Source organism: Anoplopoma fimbria, chromosome 2, assembly GCF_027596085.1.
Source record: "Anoplopoma fimbria isolate UVic2021 breed Golden Eagle Sablefish chromosome 2, Afim_UVic_2022, whole genome shotgun sequence".
Lineage (NCBI taxonomy): Eukaryota > Metazoa > Chordata > Actinopteri > Perciformes > Anoplopomatidae > Anoplopoma > Anoplopoma fimbria.
This window is the reverse complement of record NC_072450.1, coordinates 22,861,080-22,882,274: the sequence shown is the minus strand read 5'-3', so window position 1 is coordinate 22,882,274 and position 21,195 is coordinate 22,861,080. Positions and strand designations below refer to the sequence as shown.

Genomic DNA, 21,195 nt, shown 5'->3' with positions numbered 1-21,195 from the left:
CACACACACACACACACACACACACACACACACACACACACACACTCACACACAAATGGAGCACTTTCATATGAATATCCTTAATCCTGGGCTTTTTAAAATTCTATCTTTTTAAGCCTTAAGAGGAAAGACGGGACACCTGTAGACTTCAGCACTAATTTATGCACATTAAAGAGCAGCACTGCTGTCTAATTATGTCTGCATCGTTTTCTTAAAGACTTTTCAAAGGAGGTTTATTCAGATTTATGCATGAGCAGTGTTGAGCTTTTTGTGTATTTTGTGTTTCTGCCTAGCGACCAAATTACCGACAAAATGTGGAATAAACTCCTTCTTTACGGCCAGCGCACCCACCTGTTTTGTAAAAACCCATGAAAGGGAATCGTATGACTGAATGAAAATGCAGGGACTGAGTGGTTGATTGGGAGGGAGGATAAGGGGGGGGGGTTAAAAAAAAAAAGAGCATGCTCAGCTGTTGTGTATGGTTCATCAGGGAGACATAGAACAAAGAAGAGCCTGTTTATATAACAGTGTTTTGCTTCTGTGCCTGCGTGGGCCCAAGGAGGCCTGTGTGCTTTCACCTATCAGAAAAGCTCAGGTTCAAAGGGAATTTTTAATTTGCCATTGTGCAAACACATGCATTTTATCTTTTTTTTCCTTTCATGTCCACCACCGTCATGCTTCATTTGAACTTTACCTTGAGTACAGTAGTGTTTAGCAGTGAATAGATCTGATTGCATTGTTGAAAAAAAAATAAATGCACTCAACCTTTTCATAGCCATGCTTCCCCACGTGATTAAAGCACATGTCCTTTCTACTAGTCAACTTTATGCATCACAGTAGCTGTTATTGCTGCATGTCAGTGATGGTTGATGACTTACAAACTTAATTTCAATCCCTGAGATCTAAGGATTCACACTGTTTAACAGCACGAGCATCCTGCTGGTTCAAATGCAGTCACAGACCTTATGAGTGGCAGGACTTTGAAATAAAGTCTTTCTTCTGGGATTTAAATTGTTTTGACATGCCACAGAGAAATGTTTTCCAAATATTTACTCACATTAATTTTTTTTTTTTTTGTCCATACGATGCATAATTTCTCTTGATAGCATGAGATAAATCTACATATTATAAACAAAACTGTCTTTTCCCCCTCACCGTCCTAACACCTCATTTTGTTATGACTCTGCAATACACCAGACATTCTATATATTCTATAACCTCTTCTTTAAAGTTAATCTTGTTATGTTAGAGCCCCTCTTTCAATTGGACCGCTGAAAGCCGTATTATCGACACAACAGCTGAACACATTTACTCTGAAGGCCCTCTCTTGCATTTTTCCATCTTCCTCTGATTATTTTCTCTCTCTATTACAACGTCCATATCACATAATTTATCCCATCTCTGGGCTCCATTTTCAGCACCATGTTTGGTTCCTTAAAACCTTCGCTACTTCTCAATTTTGTCATATTCTTCTCCTGCCCCGCTTCCTCTCTTTACTTTCCTCCCATACAAACACACACACGCATGCTCTCTCACTCACTGCCTGAAATAGTCATTTGATAACATTACAGTAGCTATAATTAAACCCTTGATGGAGGACATCAAACCGCATAGCCAGCTGTTGTGCGAAACAGACAATTGGAACCTGTGCCCCTCCCCACTGCCCCGCACGCACACACACAATCACTGCTGTGGCCAGGCCCTGGGCCCAATGCAATATTTTCCAATTTTCTCTAATTGTGTGAGAGTGGTAATCCAAGGCAGCCTATTGTATATTCCACCCCCTCCGCTGCCTGCCCTATATGGACACTAACTCCACAATTAACTTACCAGACCTGGGTCCCAAATCAAATCAGTGCCAGCATCTATTACTACTGCCTAGCAACACTTTCCAGCATGCCGCTTGCATAAATGTGTTTTAAATTAGATCGGCTGAACATAAGACCGGTCAAAAGTGTGATTGTAGTTATTTTAAGTTTAACTATGTTCTGTCAGTTTTTTTTAACTCATTTTGGACACCATTTTCTGTACTCCTGTTTTATTGTCTTTTCTACAATTCCCCCATCTCCGTTCCCCCTTTCTCCCAGATGAGCAGTGTGAAGCGGCTGCGTCCTCGCCTCAACCACCTCCTCTTCCGGCTGCAGTTTGAGGAGCAGGTGAACAACCTGCGTCCGGATATCCTGGCGGTAAACGCCGCATGCGATGAGGTCAGGAAGAGCCGTTCCTTCGGCCGCTTGCTGGAGCTGGTGCTGCTGCTGGGGAATTACATGAACGCAGGCTCTCGAAACGCCCAGTCGTACGGCTTCGACCTCAGTTCCCTCTGCAAGGTGAGGGGGTTTGAAATGCTGACCATACAGTCATCTGTCCACATGCAGTAGGAACCCCTAATCCCTCCAGTGGTAGGGGTCCAACATGAGGGATGCATGTTCAAGGAAATAAAATAATAACTTTTTCTATAGATTTTACGCAGCCTTGTTTGTAGTTGCGCTATAGTGGCAGCAATATAAAGTTATTATAAAAAAACGATGGAGCTAGAAAGACTAAAATCTTCTCATTCTGTTCTTTTGTATTTTGTGTCAACATTCCTGTACGTATATATTCTTGTGTCGCCGCATGTTTCACAGAGTCCTTCGGCCTCTATGTATATACATGTTAATGCTTTTTCTCCTCTCCTCTTTTTATGTCACCGTGGCTTTGATTAGACATTACTTTGACACTCTCTCATTTAAATGAACACCATCAACTCCACAAGACATTTTTTTTTTCTCTCTCTCTATCTGCTGGCATCTATCAAAGCAGCCGAACCCAGGGGGTACTTCATTCTCATTCTCCTGCTCTGAATAGATAACCGAGGCAGCGGCCAGTATCCCTTTGAAAGTCTTTGCGCCCGGCAGGACTACCCATGCTTTGTGGGGGCAGCGAACATAGCAGAAAGCTACACCTTTTGGTTTTAAATGGCATGAGGACAGAATTCCCTGTATGATAGTGATGGTGTGAACAGAGTGTAATCCTGAAGTATAGAGGCTCCCCCAGTGGTTGCCTTTACAGCTGTTGGCACACTCGCTGCAGTTTCCCCAGTAACAACCCACCGCAGCCATTCATCACTGCCACCTCTCTGCCCTGTACGACTTGGGAACTTATGCTCGTATAAACACATAAACACCAGTGCATGTGCGTTCACAAACATGGGTTTTCGTACCTCATTGAAATCATGATGGATTGGTTTTTATTAGCGTCATCATTTGTCAATTCATTTTAAGTCTATGAAGCAATGTGTTTTGTGTTCATCACATTTGCAACGCCGCTGTTTTCCTGGCGTGTCTTATTTGCCTACCCTCCTGCTGGCATGTTGCGCGACCAAGGTGTGCGTGGATGTCAGAGCCCCCCCCGAGTTTGACAACTTAATTCCACAGCACACTCCACAGCACAGGAAAATTGCACCCAGCCCCAACTGGAAAAAGCTAAATGTTTACATTGTCAACTATGATTACCATCCATCTAAATTCAGAGAGGGGCCTTTTGTGAGCAAGCACTTGAAGCTTTTGAAAAAAGAAAATAAAAAAATTGGCACAACAGAAATGAAAAGAGAGATGAGAATGTTTGATGAGAGGAGATAATACAAACATGATTAAACCCAGCAGGGCTGAGTACGCTGCTGTCTACCAATAGATCACCTAGAGAGATATACAGCAACGCACTCCACGGGAGGGATGTTTGGCGCGGATACTGAGAGACATCTTTGAATTAGACTGTAAAAGAGTGATGATGGAAATTTATCAGGGAAAGTGAAAAATTGTGGCGTGTGGTGGAGAGAGAGAGAGCATGAGAGAGAGGCACAAAGCGCGGAAGAGGTCATCACGCATTGAATATGATGCTGCTGCATGAGTACAAGATATGAAATCATCTGTAGCACTGTCAACAAACAGCTACCGAAGGGACCTACGGAAGCCGAATAAAGCGCTCGTAACATCCTGTAGATACGGTTATAGAACACAAAACATCTTGTAACTTCTCTACTAAAATAAAAATAACTCTGAAATCAAATATACTTTTGGGTTTTATGATTGCATCCCAATTTTTCCATTCATTTGACGGAGTACCGTTCAGGTCACGTAGAGGCCGTAATTCGTCAGAGTAAAGTAAGTAATTCAGTAAATTCAGTATTTTTTATAAATCACTTTTCACAAACATAAGTCACAAAGTGCTTAACAGCAGCATATTTCAGAAAACATTATTAAAACAAGGTGACCATACAAGGTCCATCAATTTACAAGGTCATTTACAAAGTCACAGCAAATCAAATCTTGTGTAAAGCAGTAACACCAGTGTTCTATCATGGCCAGAGCGGACGGGTACACTGAGCTTGACATCTGAGCCCCAAACCTTGAAAAGCAGTCCACATTATCTTTCCTTTTTAAGTATTCTACCTTTTCTAATTTATCTACTGTATATCTATAATATCCATTTGACCGCTCAGCTGCAGCACATTATACCCGATCAAAACGTACCTCCAAATGTCACTTCGGTCCAGGTAGATGCTGGTACGCTCCTTACTCTTCAAATACCAACATCAACCCGCCGTCTGCAGGCTACGGCACAAGTTTTGTTTAGTTTGTCTCTTGTTCCCGCCAGCTGCTGTCCATCAAACACAGACCCGACACACCCCTCCTCTACTCATAGAGTTAGGGATGGCCTGGGACATTTTAAGGGACAAGGGGACTCCAAGGTACTACATAGTGCCAAATATGCAATCAGCCTCTCCCCAATCAGAGCTTATTTTTTTTATTGCCAAGTCATTCGAATCTTTTGGCAAACGACGTGAGACGAAAGGAACTGAAATTAAATGCATCTTTTATCTACCATAAGTCTTTGTGTGTAACTTTGTGTATATGTTTTACTACAGCTAAAGGACACGAAGTCAGCGGACCAAAAGACCACGTTACTCCATTTCCTAGCGCAAGTATGCGAGGAGGAATTCCCAGATGTGATCAAGTTTGTTGAAGACCTGGAGCACGTGGACCGATCCAGCAGAGGTAAAGTTGATTATTACCCTTATGCACAAACATCCACACACATGCACTCACTGAACGGTTTTGGTATATTTCCTAAGTCTTGTAAACAAAAAAAAATAACAGACTAGGTCTTGTATAAAAACAGACTGATTTGCTGCAACAAGGTACTTTTATTGCGACTCTTTTAAAGCATGCAAGGATCACTGCTCTAATTACCCGCCAACATCCGCGTTGCTTCTTGTTAATTCTAACACAGCATCTACCTCCTACTTTTCCTGGGGTGAAACCCGGTGTGATTAATGCTTTTATGTTAGTTAATGCTGGTGTTAATTCCACACCCTGTCAAATCACCATCCCCGGTGTTGTTTGCCCACAAAGCTTTGCCAACTGTTCTTACAAAGGCTAAATTAATAATAAAGTAGTCGGATGATTCTTTGAGCAAACAAAAGACACTTTTTCCCGATCTGTTATGTCTGTTTGTCTGGAACTCAAAGAAGCCAGACTTATTAAATTAAATGAGAAAAGTCTGTCTGTTATGTTGTCTTCTGTTCAACATGTTGTTTAGGCAACTGACAGCATATAGTTCAAACTCAAAACTGAATCATATTTTAGATATTTTTTTTAAAAGGAGGCTTTTGCTTCCTCGTTTCACGGTGGCCATTACAAGGGTTATCGCCTGACATAAACAATAGTGATGGTATGGACAATTTCAGTGTATAAGGATGGGAAAAGTGAGCCTAATGAGAAAATAACGAGCTGTGTTGGCGGTCCAGTTATATAAACTACTGATATAATTAGCCTTATCACATGTTATCATTGCGTCATATCAAATCAGTGAAAATTCAGATCCATCAAGCAAAGCAAAGTAAGTTAACCTGAGCTCCTGCGACATAATCTGGGCTCAAGATCCCTGCACAGTGGTAATGAGATTCAGTGAAAACATTTTATTCTATTAACACAAACACTAACCAATTTATATTAGATTTCATTTTTCATTTTTACTTGTTTTGGCTGTATTTGAGCAGTTATCAAAGTTGTTGTGTACAGAGCTTAATACATAAACACAATGGCCTACAGTCGGTGTTCTTACCTAGACAGAAATGGAGCGTTCCTCTCCTCTATCCCTTTGTTTTACTCTGAGCTTTACTCTTACCTTTCTACTGTTGGAGCTCCCTGGGGATTATTCTAGGATTAGATGCTTGTTGATTCTGTAAACATGCATTGTACTTCACCAGTTTAGTGTTTGATCTACGCTACACTCTGCATGTCTGCACCTCCGTTTGATACTCGCATTAATCTTTTGCTGTAGCACGTTTACAAGAGCTAAGGCTTCATTTTTCAAGAGAATACTTCAGGTCTCTGCGACTGCTCAGATGAAGAGCGATGGCCTGTTTGAATGAATTTTTAAGATCCCGTGTTGCTTTGATACAAATTTATCTTTTTGATTTGACGCGTAAGCACGCACGCGAACGTACACACACACACAGGTGAGTTTTGGCCGGTGTATCCAGACTATGGTAAAGGTCACAGGCGAGCAGGAACAAACTGAGTGCTCGGAGGAGTCCCGGTCATGCTCTTTGTTCATATTGCCATTGGCAACTCTCAGGAGGAAGTAGCGACCGCTAGTCTGTGGACATTATGTGTGTGTTTGTGTGTCTGTGTTTGTAACTATACGTGCGGCCATACTGTCACAGCATGTGTCCTGTTGCTCCAAAGGCGATTTTTACCCACTGCTCCACTCCCAGCGGGGGGCAATGAAGGAAAGGGCGAGGAGGAGAAAACAGAGTCAGGATGAAATGTGTGACTTTATTGTTCGGACTCTTCCTCGTAAGCACCCCTCCAGGTTTCGCCGGGGCTTTAGTAATCTGCGGATAATGATGCTCCTGTTGAGTGTTTCCTTTTTTTTCCTATTTTTTTTTTTCTCAACTTTGCTGCATGGCCACAAGCTCTTGGCCGAGACTCATAAGTACAAGGGCAAGATCAATGGGAAGCACATTCCTTGGATCTCTCTTCAAGCTTTGTCCACCTCCTCACCACGTGGGCCTCCAGCTGAGTATATTTGCATCCATAAAGATGCAATGTTCTTTCTCCGTCACTGTCTTTCTCTCCGCTTGTCCGTACCATTATGAGATTCTTGCGCTAAGTGTCTCATCTCCCCATATCTAGTATTCAGACACACAAATTGCATTTTTTAATTTTTTTTCGTCTTTGAAATAGATTCTCTTGAGTGGCTTTTTTTTCATCAGGCCTGACAGCCGTTCGGGAGGACCTGAAGACGCACTTAAAGGCTGTGTTACATTCACAGACACCAACCAAAGAGCTTACTTGAGCATGAAACAAGGTTGAATAGAGGTAGCGGTAATGATTTGAGCTTCTAGTTTGCAAAAGCCGCCGTCTTCTGACGCAGCCTTCGTTCCCCCCCATTGCAAGTCACGTCTCACATGGAAGCAAAACTGCAGCTTAGTTCAGGGCTCCTTTGTGTCTGTCTGCTTCTTTCTGCCCCGCTCTCTTCTTTTCAGCACTACAGTCATTATTTCCCCTGTCATGGAGACGCAGCCCTTGTGTGCTGCTTCTCTGTCTCTCTCTCATGTTCCATGTATCTGTTTATGTCTGTCAATATCTCTCTCTGTGTCTGTCCATCCATCTGTCTGTATTTCTTGTCAATGTGTCAGTCTGTTTTTTTTTTTCAATCTTGTTCGCTGTCCCTTTTCTCTCCTGTTCCTATTTCCTTTGTTGAAGCACATGCAGAGCACACAGCAGTCATGTTCGGGGGCAAATTAGGGCAGTTTGTGCGGTGCGGTGCTTGGTGCTGAGCTTGATGCTGAGATCAGACAAACACAGAGACATGTTAATGTTCGTAGATCTTCAAATATTACAGAATTACTACTTACCGTATTTTCCGCACTATAGGGCGCACTGGATTATAAGGCGCACTGTCAATGAATGGTCTATTTTCGATCTTTTTTCATATATAAGGCGCACCGGACTATAAGGCGCATTAAGCGAAACAAAACAGTCAGTCAGTCAAACTTCCTCCACTTCCTACCATTGATTCATTAACGTTGAATTCTCTCGCAGCTGCTCTATTCCCATGTTCTACTGCGTGACTGACAGCCTTGAGTTTGAAGTCCGTGTCGTAAGCGTGTCTCTTGACAGGAGCCATGTTGGGGTCCTTATCCACACACACTGTAATATTATGGTGAAGCACAGTATGTATTACTCCGCGACGCTCCTGACTACGGTGGCCGTGATGCTGCTGCGGTGCGGCTTTGTAGTTTACTAAGTCTACTAAAACATGTTGACAGAGCGCCGTGTACCACACAACACCGATTCGAGGTCAGTAAGCACAACCAGAATTAATCCATATATAAAGCGCTCCGGATTATAAGGCGCACTGTCGTTTTTTGAGAAAATTAAAGGCTTTTAAGTGCGCCTTATAGTGCGGAAAATACGGTACTTGGAATCCTACGCGCAAAGCTAAACAGACCTGTCTGCATACATTTTGTTTCCCAAAGACGGTAAAAGCTATTTAGGTTTAGTTTCTGTTTCCAGGCTGGTGGCCCCGAGGAGTCATCAAGGAGGATTCAACTATATTGAGGTGTTGCTATGATATGCGGTTCAAGCTTTGTTTTCCCACATGTGGCCTGAGTGATGAGCCTCGGGTTGAAAGCACACCGCGACTCACAATACGGTGACCTTCATGCTATTTCACTATGTACAGTAGGCGACGCTCAGCATGTTGAGTGTGAGCACGGGGATTTCTTGCATTACGGGTCCCCAGCTCCCAGCCTCTGGCACCATCAGTCTAGTCACACTTGTCAGGCTTTGGCCTCAAGAGGCGGATCTGCATTTTTTTTCCCCCCCAGTCTTCATTTCCATACATCACAGGGATGATGCATAGTGGAGCTCCGTGTGCAGTGGGACTGCTTGAGAGCTCCACTCAGTCTCCTTTATAGCACAGCAGGTTTGGCAGGGTAATAAAATGATGTCAATGGGGGGGATTTGACCTCTACAAATATTCCAGTTATTATTCTTCTAAAACATCCTATATCTGTCTGCGACCCCTCTGGACCACAGAGGCATTCAGGCCCCACCGCTAATAAAATCACTCATGCTTTAACACACACACACACACACACACACACACACACACACACACACACACACACACACACACACACACACACACACACACACACACACACAGAAGGTAGGAGCAGGGTGGCCAGACAGAACAAAGAAGACATGGAAACACCCTTTTGTGTTTTGTTTCCGGATCTGCTTGTCACCGTACCACAGAGCAATTATTTCGCAATTCCTAAGTGGTCTGTGACAGATGTGTGTTCGTACAGAGCATCAGCATCATCTGTTTTTCAAACACATTTCTGTGTGTAAAACAAAACATTCCAGCTGTTACACTCACCCTCCTGATCAGTCCCAGGCGGATTTTCACCTGAAGCATGTTGTCACCTGTGTAACAGGTAGAGCTGTACCTGTGTGGGAGGGGACCACTGTTACTGTCTCCAGACGGCAGGAGGACCAAAGGATCTGGTCCCCGGCTCCCCCAGCAAGATTCAATAATTTGTGTGACATTTTAGCACTCCCCTTAATCCCTAACCCAACAGTTTTAGGAATATATAGCCCCTTCTCTGGAGAATCATCGCAATCAAATCATGAACAACTGCTCTTAGGTGAAACGAAGCCAGTAAAATACGTATTCTATTAGCCTAATGAAACTATATAAATGAATAAAAACATAACTATGATTAACAGTAGCATATAAGCCTTTCTCAGTGAACCATATTCAATGCAAAGGGAGAATAAAAATGAAATAAAATGATTGCCTCTCTCAGTCTCACTTTCTCACCAGTGAGATACATATAATCTTCTACTTCTTTTGCAATATCACGTAACAGAATTGAATACGTTCCTAGCACTTGGGCACAGCAAACCCTAAATAAATCAAAAATAAAATAAAAAAGACCGAAACACAGAGAACACCAAGCACAGTTCAGAGTGATTGTAACAAACCTGACTGTCCACTCATGAAGCAGCCTGAAGACGTTTTACTTCACTGGTCAGCAGCAGAGGCTCCGTACACCGCCGTATCCACACAATCCCTACGCTCTCTCCTCCTCGAATATGAGCCTTTTCTAGCAGCTGATTGGCTGTGGGCTTGGACCATGCATGATGCACCGATATGAAAAGGGGAATAAAAGAATGTGTTTTTAATGTCCATCGGTTTTTTGGAAACACCTGCATGTCTTTTCTTGGTCGCATGCCTCGCTGCCTGGGGGAGCCTCATTAACAAGAGCTTGCAACTTTGGATTGGGAAGCCAAGAGAAGAGGAGACCCCTCTCTGTTTTGCTTTCTGTCTCGCCTTCACTTGCTCTTTTCTCAGTCAGCGCAACACCGAGCTTTAATCGTTTCTATTAACAGACTGCCTGTCTGGCCTCCTTCCACTTCTGCACGCTGCCCACACCTCATTCAGCAGATTTCTGTTGCTTGGTTATGCAGAAGGCTATTAAAAAAAAAAAAAAAAAAAAAGGAGAGAAATATTGAAACGGAAAGGAATTGTCTGTTTCTGATTGCTCACTTAAATGTCTCTTTTGGACATTTTCATTCTAATCATATTGGGCATTGGTCAGATGTTTGGCTATCATTGATTATGCAGTCAAAGATTTATCGTCTTTTATGAATGTAGCAGAGGTGCGGATCGTTTCTTGTTTCTCTGCCAATTAACTAATTATAAAACATACACAAACTGTATAGCTCACAGTTAATGGCTCAAACACATATGGCTAACCTAAACTGAAGGCCGATGCTACACATATGGATTATTAGACAGCAGTATCTATTTGACCAGCTCTCTGAGTTTTAGCAGTTTGGGTGAATTTGGACTGTTTTTGGATTTCTGTTAATTAGTTGTCTGCTTTTTTAAAAATATAAATATGAGCTTAGATAAGATTGTATGGACCCAGTAGAAGTGAAATGCATCCTCCAAGTCTTGGCTTGACGTTACACATTGCACCTTTAACTGTATGACCCTGATGTATCTCTTCCAAATTGCTCTAGTTGTTCCAAAAATACAAAGAATAAAAGAGGAATCTTTCTGCTGAAATCCTCCTTTCCTTTAAGCCTGCTTAAACAGGTTTCTGTTCCCCGTCCAGATTGGCAGAGTGATTTCTTAACAAACACACGTAACCAGTCTCTGAATACTGCCCTGATTGAGACACCATTGGTCACTCACAATGTACTCTGTGGCAAGATTTTTTACAGGAATGGTGTGCTGTGACATTTCCAGTGCCTATAACTGACTTTTTACTATTACTGCCGGGGCTGAGGGACAGAGAAATGGAAAAGGCAGAAAAACATAAAAAAAAAAACAAAGGTCTTGAGAATAAAGTAAGCATGCAATGAGTAAGACAGAACTGATGTGATTATTTGTCAGGTACAGACAGAGCAGATGTACTGTCGTGATTGTTAGCTGAGCAAGTCTTTGTTAATGCGTGTTTGGTCTTCTCTCTCGATCATGAGTGACGGGTGAATGAAAAGTGCTGCCTGCCTTTTCCTCTCAGCCGTTGGAATGACTGTGTGGTTCTGTGTGCACTTTCACATGCCCACACTCACCTGCTATTACAAGACAGCACTCACACGCCACTCATTTCTTTTTTAAAGAGAAACTGTGCAAAATCTCTGCGGCTGCAGACTCATTTATTAAAATATTTGTGTGTTTGTCAGTGCAAGACAGTTTGTTCCCATCAGCAAATGGCTTTTATGCTATGAATTCAACGAGAAGCTTAGCTACATTGAAGTTCACTCTATTTTTTTTTTTTCTCCTTCTCGTAAAGAATGTATTAGGATCAAGGGACATTTGAAACTACTTAAAAATAAGCAGCTTATGGCTTTTTGTCAAGCAGGGCCTAATCAGGGTAATTTAAGCCATATGCTATATTCAGGGACTAGCTTAAAGTGTCAGCCATGACCAACTTAACAGAAAGTTAGGCTCAGTGTTCCCCGCTCTGCCACCTGCACCATCCATGTACCTGTATACAAGACCAAAGACAAAGGATGAGGGGCGTTCTACCCGTTACTCTGTTTGTGTTACTGGAAATAACGGTCATTTTCTTTCACTACAATAAGTGTTTAAGTAAGAGCATTGTATTCTGGTATGAATTTAATTGTTCACGACATACACACGAGCATAGAAAAGGCTAAAAGAATAATAAAAGCAGTGTATTGAACTTGCCTTCACTTGATGTTTATTTTTTCCTCCGTCATTGTTTATTCCCACGGTGATCCTGGCACAGTGTGAACTCACAGTAACCGTTCTATGCAGCTGAGCTGGTGCTTCTCTCTCTCTCTTTTTTTACCTTGTTATGTTCTTTTGTTTTGTGTGTGTTGTTCATTCTCTGTTTCTTTGTGACCCTCAAAATAATAATGCATTTGATTGTACCTGTTATTAAGTTGTCCTCTCTCTGCTTCTTTCCTCACATTTCCTCGGCACGTGGTTGTGTTTGTGCGTGCTGTTACGAATGCGTGTGTGTGTGTGTGTGTGTGTGTGTGTGTGTTGATTTATGTGGGCGTGCGTCAGTGTCTGCAGAGAATCTGGAAAAGAGCCTCAGGCAGATGGAGAGGCAGCTGCTGCAGCTGGAGAGAGATCTGGAGACTTTCTCCTCCCCTGATGACCCCAACGACATGTTCTTCGCTAAAATGGCTATATCCTTTGCACACACGTGCGTTCGCTCGCCACTCTGGAGCATTATTCCAAAAATGTGTGTTTTTATTTGACACTGAATAGCAAGTTTTTATATGTTAAAGGTCAACACCAATGTATATGAATAATTAAAAAAAAAAACATCCACAGTTCAAAACTACAGGAATTGTATGAAGGAACGAACTGTGAAGTTTTGGCTGATTAAACCCATTACCTTTACCTTTACATAATGAAACACTGGCTAAATACTTAAGTCCCGTCCCCTTCAAACTGGACTCCCTCCAAGCCATTTTGAAATGAAAACTTTTTTAAAAGTGACTCTCCCCCCCCAAATGAAAATGTTCATCACTTTTTTATAACTCATTGCGATCTGCTCAATAAGAAAACGCTAGAGGTTTGATATCCTGTTAAAATGCAAAAGGAATGGGTGACAAGAAGAGTCCTCCCACCCTCAGTCCTATATATATATGCAAGTCCATGATGTGGACAAGTCATGAGTGGCGTCCCATTCCATAATCAAGTTTTAGTACCAGTACTCCTCTCGGCTCTCTTTTTTTAAGGGTACTTCAAACTGAGGGCAACTTCAAAATGAAAGGGAGAGGGAGAAATCTGGACAGCTTCCACAGCCTTTCTGTCACAAACGTCAGTGTTGTTTGTTCCTGGAGACAGAACAAGTTTAATTTGTTGGGTCCAATTGTCAGTTCATGATAATTAAACAAAAGCACCAATTCACAAACACATACTTATGTAATTTTTTACTTTATTAATTCTCTGCCCTCTTCAGCGCCACTTGTTGACAGCTGTCCATATCTTGTCTGGCAGCGGTGTTAATTATTCACTGTACGTTGAGGCAGCTCCAGTGGATCAGGTTGACAGGCGTGTCTCGGACCAGGTGTGTAAGTGTGTGTTCAATAATACACCCTGTACCTTGCCTCCTTCATGTAGTTTTGATCGATAGCCTTGGGGCTCAGGCACTGATGGCTTGTGCCACAGTAGTTAGGAGAGAACTTGAGTGCAACATGGAAAGGTTCACTGAGAATGGATTTGACAGCTCTGTCTTTCACGACCTTGCTTTGCAATTCCAGGTGGCATGAATCTCTTTTTTTTTTTTTTTTCTCATTTAAGCAACTCTGATTAAAAACTCCATCAAATGTGAAAATGAAATCTGGAATCTTACTGTAAGCCTCGAATAAAAATGAAAACACTGAGCGTCAAGGCTCTAATTTTAAGCCACAGAGAGCAAAAGTCTGCTTCATGCACACGCTCATCAGGTCTTATGATCCAAATGTAGACGCTTAGGCTGCTCAGATGTCGTATTTACACTGAGGCCATCCATATGAGAACGTCACACTCCATGCTGTGCTCATATTTTTAGAACTTTAGTCCCCCCACGCATTTAACGGAAACCTGTAATCAACTTTTGTTGACAGCAGAACCAATACAGTTTTATTGGTAGCCTTATGAATAGTCTCTTTCTGTACCTACAACCTGGAATCTCCTTAAAGCAACATAGGTGGGTGACTTGTGTGCACCCTTGAATTAACTTCACTAAGTAATTGGAATTAATTGCGCAGAATGTTAAAAAAAAAAAAGAAGGTTTCTAACTCTCATTATGAACCCGATTACTTTATTAACCTATACTACAAATGTGTCTCCTAATCAATGTTGGCAAGCCGTGTTTGGATAATCAAGCTCTTTACAGTGAACCATTTTCCCATTATCCCACATTAGAGAACACCATCCATTACTGAACATTACTCAGTTGAACCTTTGAAGATTTACCAGTCGTGCAGGTCATAAGATATCTAAAAGTACTAGATCAAAGGCAAAAGAGATTAGCTCTTTTTATTCTTGAAGTTCCACTGCTCATCCTGAAGAAGCATCTTTTAAAGATGATACGACTTCAGCCGCAGCTGAAGCGTGCCGGCGACACTCATTATTCCGCCGAACAAAACCTACAGTCAGCAGCCAAACGGTGACATTGAAAATTCCATTATCACTTAATGCGCCACTTGAGTATACAGTGAGTGGTATTGGTCAAGTGTTAAACTAAGCTTGTTGAGATGGCATATGAGAACAGGAGAAGGAAAGAAAGTAGAATGAGCAAAATGAAGAATGGAAGAAAAGATTTATGAAGGAGAGAAAAAGAGTAAAGGATCAGTAAGGTAGCAGGAGTGAGCAGAACATTCTCGAGAACGAGCTGCAGTGGACCACTGATTTCTCTGGAATAGGGGACGACTTTAGGTGAGCGGGGAACAGGAGGAGGAGAAATATTTTGCACCCCATGATACTTATCAACCCCCGGCTCACGGCTATTTATTCTTTTTTCTCCCTCTCTGGCCTTCCATCACCTGCTCAGGCTTTCCTCGTGCCTCTTTCCAGCAGCTTCTGGCTTGGAAGGATATTACTGACAAGTCAATCTGGGAGCAGTGCCTATTGAACAGCATTTACCCAGCTGTGAATAGGTAGTCCCATCCACAGCCAGACTCAACTGAGGCCAGGCGTCAAATAGGTCCATCAATTGAGCTGTAATGGAGGGGCACGACAGGAGCCAGAGAGGCTGCCCACATAATTGTGCTACCACACACACACACACACACACACACACACACACACACACACACACACACACACACACACAGACAGACAGACAGACAAGTTTGCTTCTTATCTGCCATGAGACCAGGTTGTTGGGGTCATTAGTAAGACTGTTGGTGAAGGACACTTTCTTTCTTTTTTTATTGATTTGCACAGAAAGCTACCCTGACTTTTTAGAAGAAGCAGATGAGTTCAAACTGATTCTAGCCCAGATTTTATTTTGTCATGCATCAAGTGCTTTGATTTATATTAAACAGGGTCATCATGTACAAATAAATAGCTCAGGATAGGCTTTTAGAAATAGAAATAGAAAATCAAACCTAAAAGAACCAATAATATCTCAAATGTATGTGTGAAGTTATTTTTTGACGTGCAATTTCATGCTTTCTACTTCTCCATAGAGCAATGATTGTGTGTGTGTGGTGACTTACAGTAGACTGTCTTAACATCATGCCCTGGTTGTAGGCAGGATGTGTATTAGTGCTCTCCCTTTCCCACCCACTTTGCTCGGACACTGTGACCTCTGCAGCGTATGTTGACACAACCGTAACCTGTGTGTCCTTGTCCACACACCATCCACAAACGTACCAACATAGCAGAGCTGCCCTTTGCTTTCCTAGGTTTAACCAGGAGGACCTTTTGATGCCCTTCCGTGCTAGTCGTTCTACTGTGCAGGCAATCTCAAAAAATTAGTTATTTTTTGCTACAGTAGATTTCTGTGTGTTGTAGAATATATCCGTGTCTGTGGGGACCAGGTCTTGACACTGTTCTAGGGACATTTTAAGGTGCAAGGACATGTAATTGCTCCTGTGCTCACAGTAGGGGGAAAAAAAGCTAATTCTCCGGGTTAGTCTGCCTGAAAAGCAAAAACATGGCACAAAACCAGTGCACAGAGCGCAATTAATTAATTTCTGCCGTGTTTACATTGCCTGTGAAATAAGTGCAAAAAAAGAAAAGAAAAGCTGAAACCTTTTCATTAAATTGTTATTTTATTTGATAAGTTGAAATGGCAGTGGCAGAGAAGATTGAAGTTTTAAACAGTTTGAACTTTGAGTGCAGTAAAAATGTTGGTCTCTTTTTTTCAGAGTAGAATGTTTTTCATTTCTTTTTTGATGTCTGTTAATATATTTGCATTTCATTTTGTGCATGTCAAACAAACCCACACACATTGCCAGCAGCCAGACATGAGTCACAGATGCTGCAGGCTGCACAGAGGTCAGAGCAGTGAACTCGCTGTAGTTGTAACCTGACTGACAGTCTCAGAGCTCCTAAGGCCAACATCGCAGTTTACCACCGACAATCTGTTTTCCGGCTTTAAATCCTTACGGCCACAAATGTGAATGCATTTACTTTTTTTTATTTTTTTTCGCCACGCTTCCTATATTGCTGTCAAATAGAGGGAGCAGTTTAATTTGCTGCAGCATGTAATTAACACTTGACATGTGACGGATGTGTTGGCGACCTTGACAAATACCTTCACAGCTTCAGCAAGGTTGCCAGGGAGCAGTACGGCAAGCTGGTGATAATGCACAGCAATATGGAGACGCTGTATCAGAACATGCTGGAGTACTTTGCCGTTGATCCCAAGAAGACCTCTGTGGAGGAGCTGTTCACCGATCTCAGCAACTTCCGTGCCATGTTCAGTGTGAGTATGCTGTACCGTAGACTGACCCGTAGTGGAAGCATGGACGCTGTGTTTCCTGAGAGGTCGTGTAGAAGGGAAAAAAGTACTTATTGCTGTAAATGTTGAACTTTGATCAACATTGAGGTGGCTAAGGGTTGTTTGAGTAGATTTTCAATTGGGCAGCGCCTTGATATGTTTTGCATTATAAGAGGTGTTTGATTTCATTGTGACATAAAAAAGTGATAAATGCAAAAGCTGTTAAGATCCTTTAAAGACATCATTAACAATAATTTGGAGTTTCGGCAGTATTTTCATTTTGTGTATTTTCTCAACTAACGATATTTGAAAATATAGGCCTGCTTTAATAAATCCGTATTTATGAACAGCACTGACTTAAACCTTAAATGCCAATAACAAGTTGGATTTTAAACTTTTACTCTTTTTTATTTTTTTGGGCTGCATCAAGGCAGAACTTCTCAACTTCTCTTTTTTTTTTTTTTGTGAGTCTCACATCAGCGTCCTGTGGTATAAAGCAAGGCAGAACAGTGCCAGTCCTGTGTAGTCCAGACTCACCCCGACATTTATGTCATCACTGAGCTCTGTGGCCTTATCAGTCTGGCGCTGGTGCGAGCTGTGGAGCTGTGGAGACCCACTGTGTTTAATCAGCAGGATTAGTGGCACAAGCCACTGGGTGTGACAGATAATAGTAGCTAATTAGCCTACTAAAGTTCCTGCCCTACCCCCAACTTAACATCTACCTCACACAGACGGATGAATTTCATGCCTCTTTGACTTTTTTTTTCTGCACATCATTAGATATGCCTTCGACTTTATTGTACTCGAATGCTTTGTCCATGCATTTGTGTAATTTTTGCATCTGATTTAGACATTTCCAGTATACCCTACACAATGTTCAAGTCTGACAGTTTTAAATAGGTCTGCAGTCTACATCATTTTTGAGAAACACAGCAACTGTGTTTTTGTAAACCTTTTAGATGCCCAACCAATAAACGTACGACCATCACTCCTGAGAAGATCAGTACTTTTTAGGCTTTCCACATATGTGTTATTCGTAGAAACTTGATAAAAAAGTTTAGCTGTGAAGCAAGTACAAGTACAGTAGATGGAGTATACATTTTTTTTTTTACATCTTGAATAATAGCCCTGTCTGATCTACTGATCCATGTTTAAGCCAACTGCTAACAATTTCACACCACATGAAAAGTGTCAAGCTCTCCCATGAGCGCCCTCACTTACAGTTACGTTTGCAATAAACTGCTTTTTTAATGATGAGGCACAACATATTTAGTGAGCACTGCCCTCGTCCCTTCTTTTATGATCAAATTCATATCCTAGCTCTTCTAGTTGCTACTTATCCTGCTATGCTGGCTTCTGTATGTCAGATCTAAACTGGGACTAAAGTACCTCAGTATCTACACAGTCTTCACATGCTCGAAGAAACTCGGACAAACATCAAACAAAAAGTTCCCAGATTGCTTTTCCTTTGTTTCTTTTTTTTTTTTTTTTTTTTTTTTTTTTTTTTTTTTTTTTTATGTTTGCTTTGGACACCAGGACTTCTTTTTGGTGTGATTCTTTTTCTCACTTTAATAGCCACAACCCGGTTCATCTCTGGCTGTGTTCACATACGAATCAGACCCAGGGGAGATGATACAAACCTCAATATGTTTAATGCCAATTACATAACACGCGCTATTGGCACGAAAAAAGCTCCATGGTTCAGGCTCGAGCTCTGCTGTAGCGTTTATGTTCTGATACCGGTTAATGACTGTGCCAGTGAAAAGGTGAACAAGCCAAGTGTTATAAAGACTAGCATTATATGGTCAAAACTCCCAAGGTAGCTATTTATTTCCCTGCGTTAGCTCAGCAATTTGTTCAGATGGAAACATCACACGGACATAACTTGTGAGAAGCCAAGGCTGGGTCAATGAACGCAGGCATACAGTAAATCTCCGCACCGTAACCTCTCGGTCAAATCTGTGTCAGCCATTACCCTGCTGTGCCAAGGCCGGTGCTAATAGGTGCACGCTGTCTCCAGACCACTGCCTGAAGCCATCTGAGCCTTGAACTGTGGGCACGTTGCCTGCAAAAATGTTTGTGTATGTGCGTCCGCGCATGTTTGTTTGTCCGCGTCTGTCATTTTGTGTCTGCGTTTCTTTTTTTCTTCTTTTTATAGGGAAAGCTGCTTAGCTTTTTTCACACACAAAGACAGACACGCACACACACACACACACACACATACAACATGCTCAGTCACCCGTAGGAAGGAGACCCAGGGCGAGGCCGCACATCTGACAGGAATCCAATTGAGCGTGTCTAATGGCGGACATCCAGGAGAGGAGGAGGGGGAAGCAGACCTGCAGTGATGAAGGAGAGTGGAGGGCAATTTCCTCAGAGAGCCGGGTTCTCTCTCTCTTTCTCTCCCTCGCTCTCTCTCTACCCCCTCTCTCCCTCTCAGCTCTACATTACAGTAACAATGAATGCTTTGTCAGAAGGCAAAATATCACATGACTCTTCATCATTTTGTACTTTCATGGTCTGCACTATGTCTCAAAAAAAAATCAATGTCCCTTCAGTTCTTATTATTTTTCATTAGCTAGATCATTCTTGCCTTCGATATTGAATTCAGATTTTTACAAACAAATGAAACCTGCCTTGCATGTGCTCTAAATACACTTTTTTCATGTCACTGTAGTCCGTTAATGTCCACACAGACTCTTTTCTACTTCTGTTGTTCTAAGATCGCTAATTGGTTCTGTGATTTAAGAGGACAGCAGACCCTTTTGTGTGAGCATATCAATTTTTTTGTTTTAACAAGGATGTTTTGTAATGTTCTTTAGCTGTTCTCGTTCCTGTTCTATTGTCTTTGTGCAGTTTAGGAGTGATCCACAGTTTTAAAAGTGATCCTCTTAAGCAGGCCCACTTGTTGTATTGACCCGTTATTGACTAATCATTGTTTTCCCGGCTGTCGGCAGCAGCAAGGTGTCCAGGTTTAAAGTAGACTTTATCTCTACAGACCTCTGGAGATCTGCATAGCCATATTACTGAAACCACCTGCCAACTATTTCCAGCCATGGCATTAGGAATGGCTCTCTTGTTTATTCGGTTGATCAGTCAGTCTGTCACTTGAGACCAGACTGAATTAACTCATAAACTTTGGCATGGATTGTCATGACATTCTGTTCAGGCTTTCATGGTCCTCCTAGGATGAAATGTAAAATGTTCGATTTCCTTACCTTTGTTAGCATGCTAACACACTAAACTAAGGTTGTGAACATGGTCAACATTATACCTGCTCCGGTAAACTTCAGCATGTTAAATGTGTCATTCTGAGCATTGTAAGCGTGCTTTATCATTCAACTCAAAGCACCACTGTGTCAAAGTATAGCTTAACAAAACTGCTAACATGGCTGTAGAGTCCTGTTGAATGGAATTACGTGAAACTTAACCATCTCAATAAGATGGTCTGAATTATTGTTGGCTTACAATTGTTAATGTCATAGCACCTTGGTCATTTGCATCATAGGTTTGCAGGGCATCTTGTTAAATTACATTTTAGTAATCAACAGTCCAATCTGTGAGGCTGTTGTAAACAACACTGATTTCACCACTGACTAGCTCACTGTCTATATTAAATCATTTGTTGTTTCTTTTGTTGTTGTTCTCATGTAAGAATGTTTTTATTCTTTATTATTCATTGAACTGGACTGCTCAATGATAGAGCTGCTAGATAGTAAAGAGGAGAAGGAGTGTCAGAGTTTTGACTAAGTTCACATTAGGCATCCATCTCAGCTGCATACTAACCTTGGATCACTCAATTGTTCCTTATTGGAATGTATTATGTGTCGGTACTCTTGTCCTTCCCTTTTCTTTTCCCTCATTCTCTCCAGCTGTAATTTACCAGATTGGATGCCCATTAAGAATATAGTCATTTGTGAATCAGTGGTTGCCACAGGCAACTGACAGTTTCATTACATTAAATCAAAGTTAATTTTGTGGAGGAGTTGGTTTCATTTAGAAACAGCTCTGAACAGCTTCCCCGTGTATCAGTCATTTGGTATTCAGCTTCCCCTTCTACTTCTCTTCAGCACTCTCTTCTCCTGAATTTCTATGAACCTGCTGAGTGGTGCTCATCAGTGTCGTTAACGGCTATTTTCTTTTTAGTTTTTACTTTTATTTAAGTTAGAATAATTGTTCTTTAAATGATATGTCTGTTAGGCCTCCAA

The 21,195-nt window shown here is 41.8% G+C and overlaps 1 protein-coding gene across 1 annotated transcript in view; it reads left to right on the top strand.

The window, feature by feature from the left end:
- Positions 1 to 21,195, top strand: part of LOC129101429 (protein diaphanous homolog 3-like) — a 157,935-nt gene that overhangs the window by 68,773 nt on the left and 67,967 nt on the right. The window contains exons 21-24 of the mRNA XM_054611260.1: positions 2,088 to 2,327; positions 4,904 to 5,033; positions 12,607 to 12,731; positions 16,808 to 16,972. Of these exons, the coding sequence (XP_054467235.1) occupies positions 2,088 to 2,327; positions 4,904 to 5,033; positions 12,607 to 12,731; positions 16,808 to 16,972 (660 nt within the window). The remainder of the gene's footprint in view (positions 1 to 2,087; positions 2,328 to 4,903; positions 5,034 to 12,606; positions 12,732 to 16,807; positions 16,973 to 21,195) is intronic.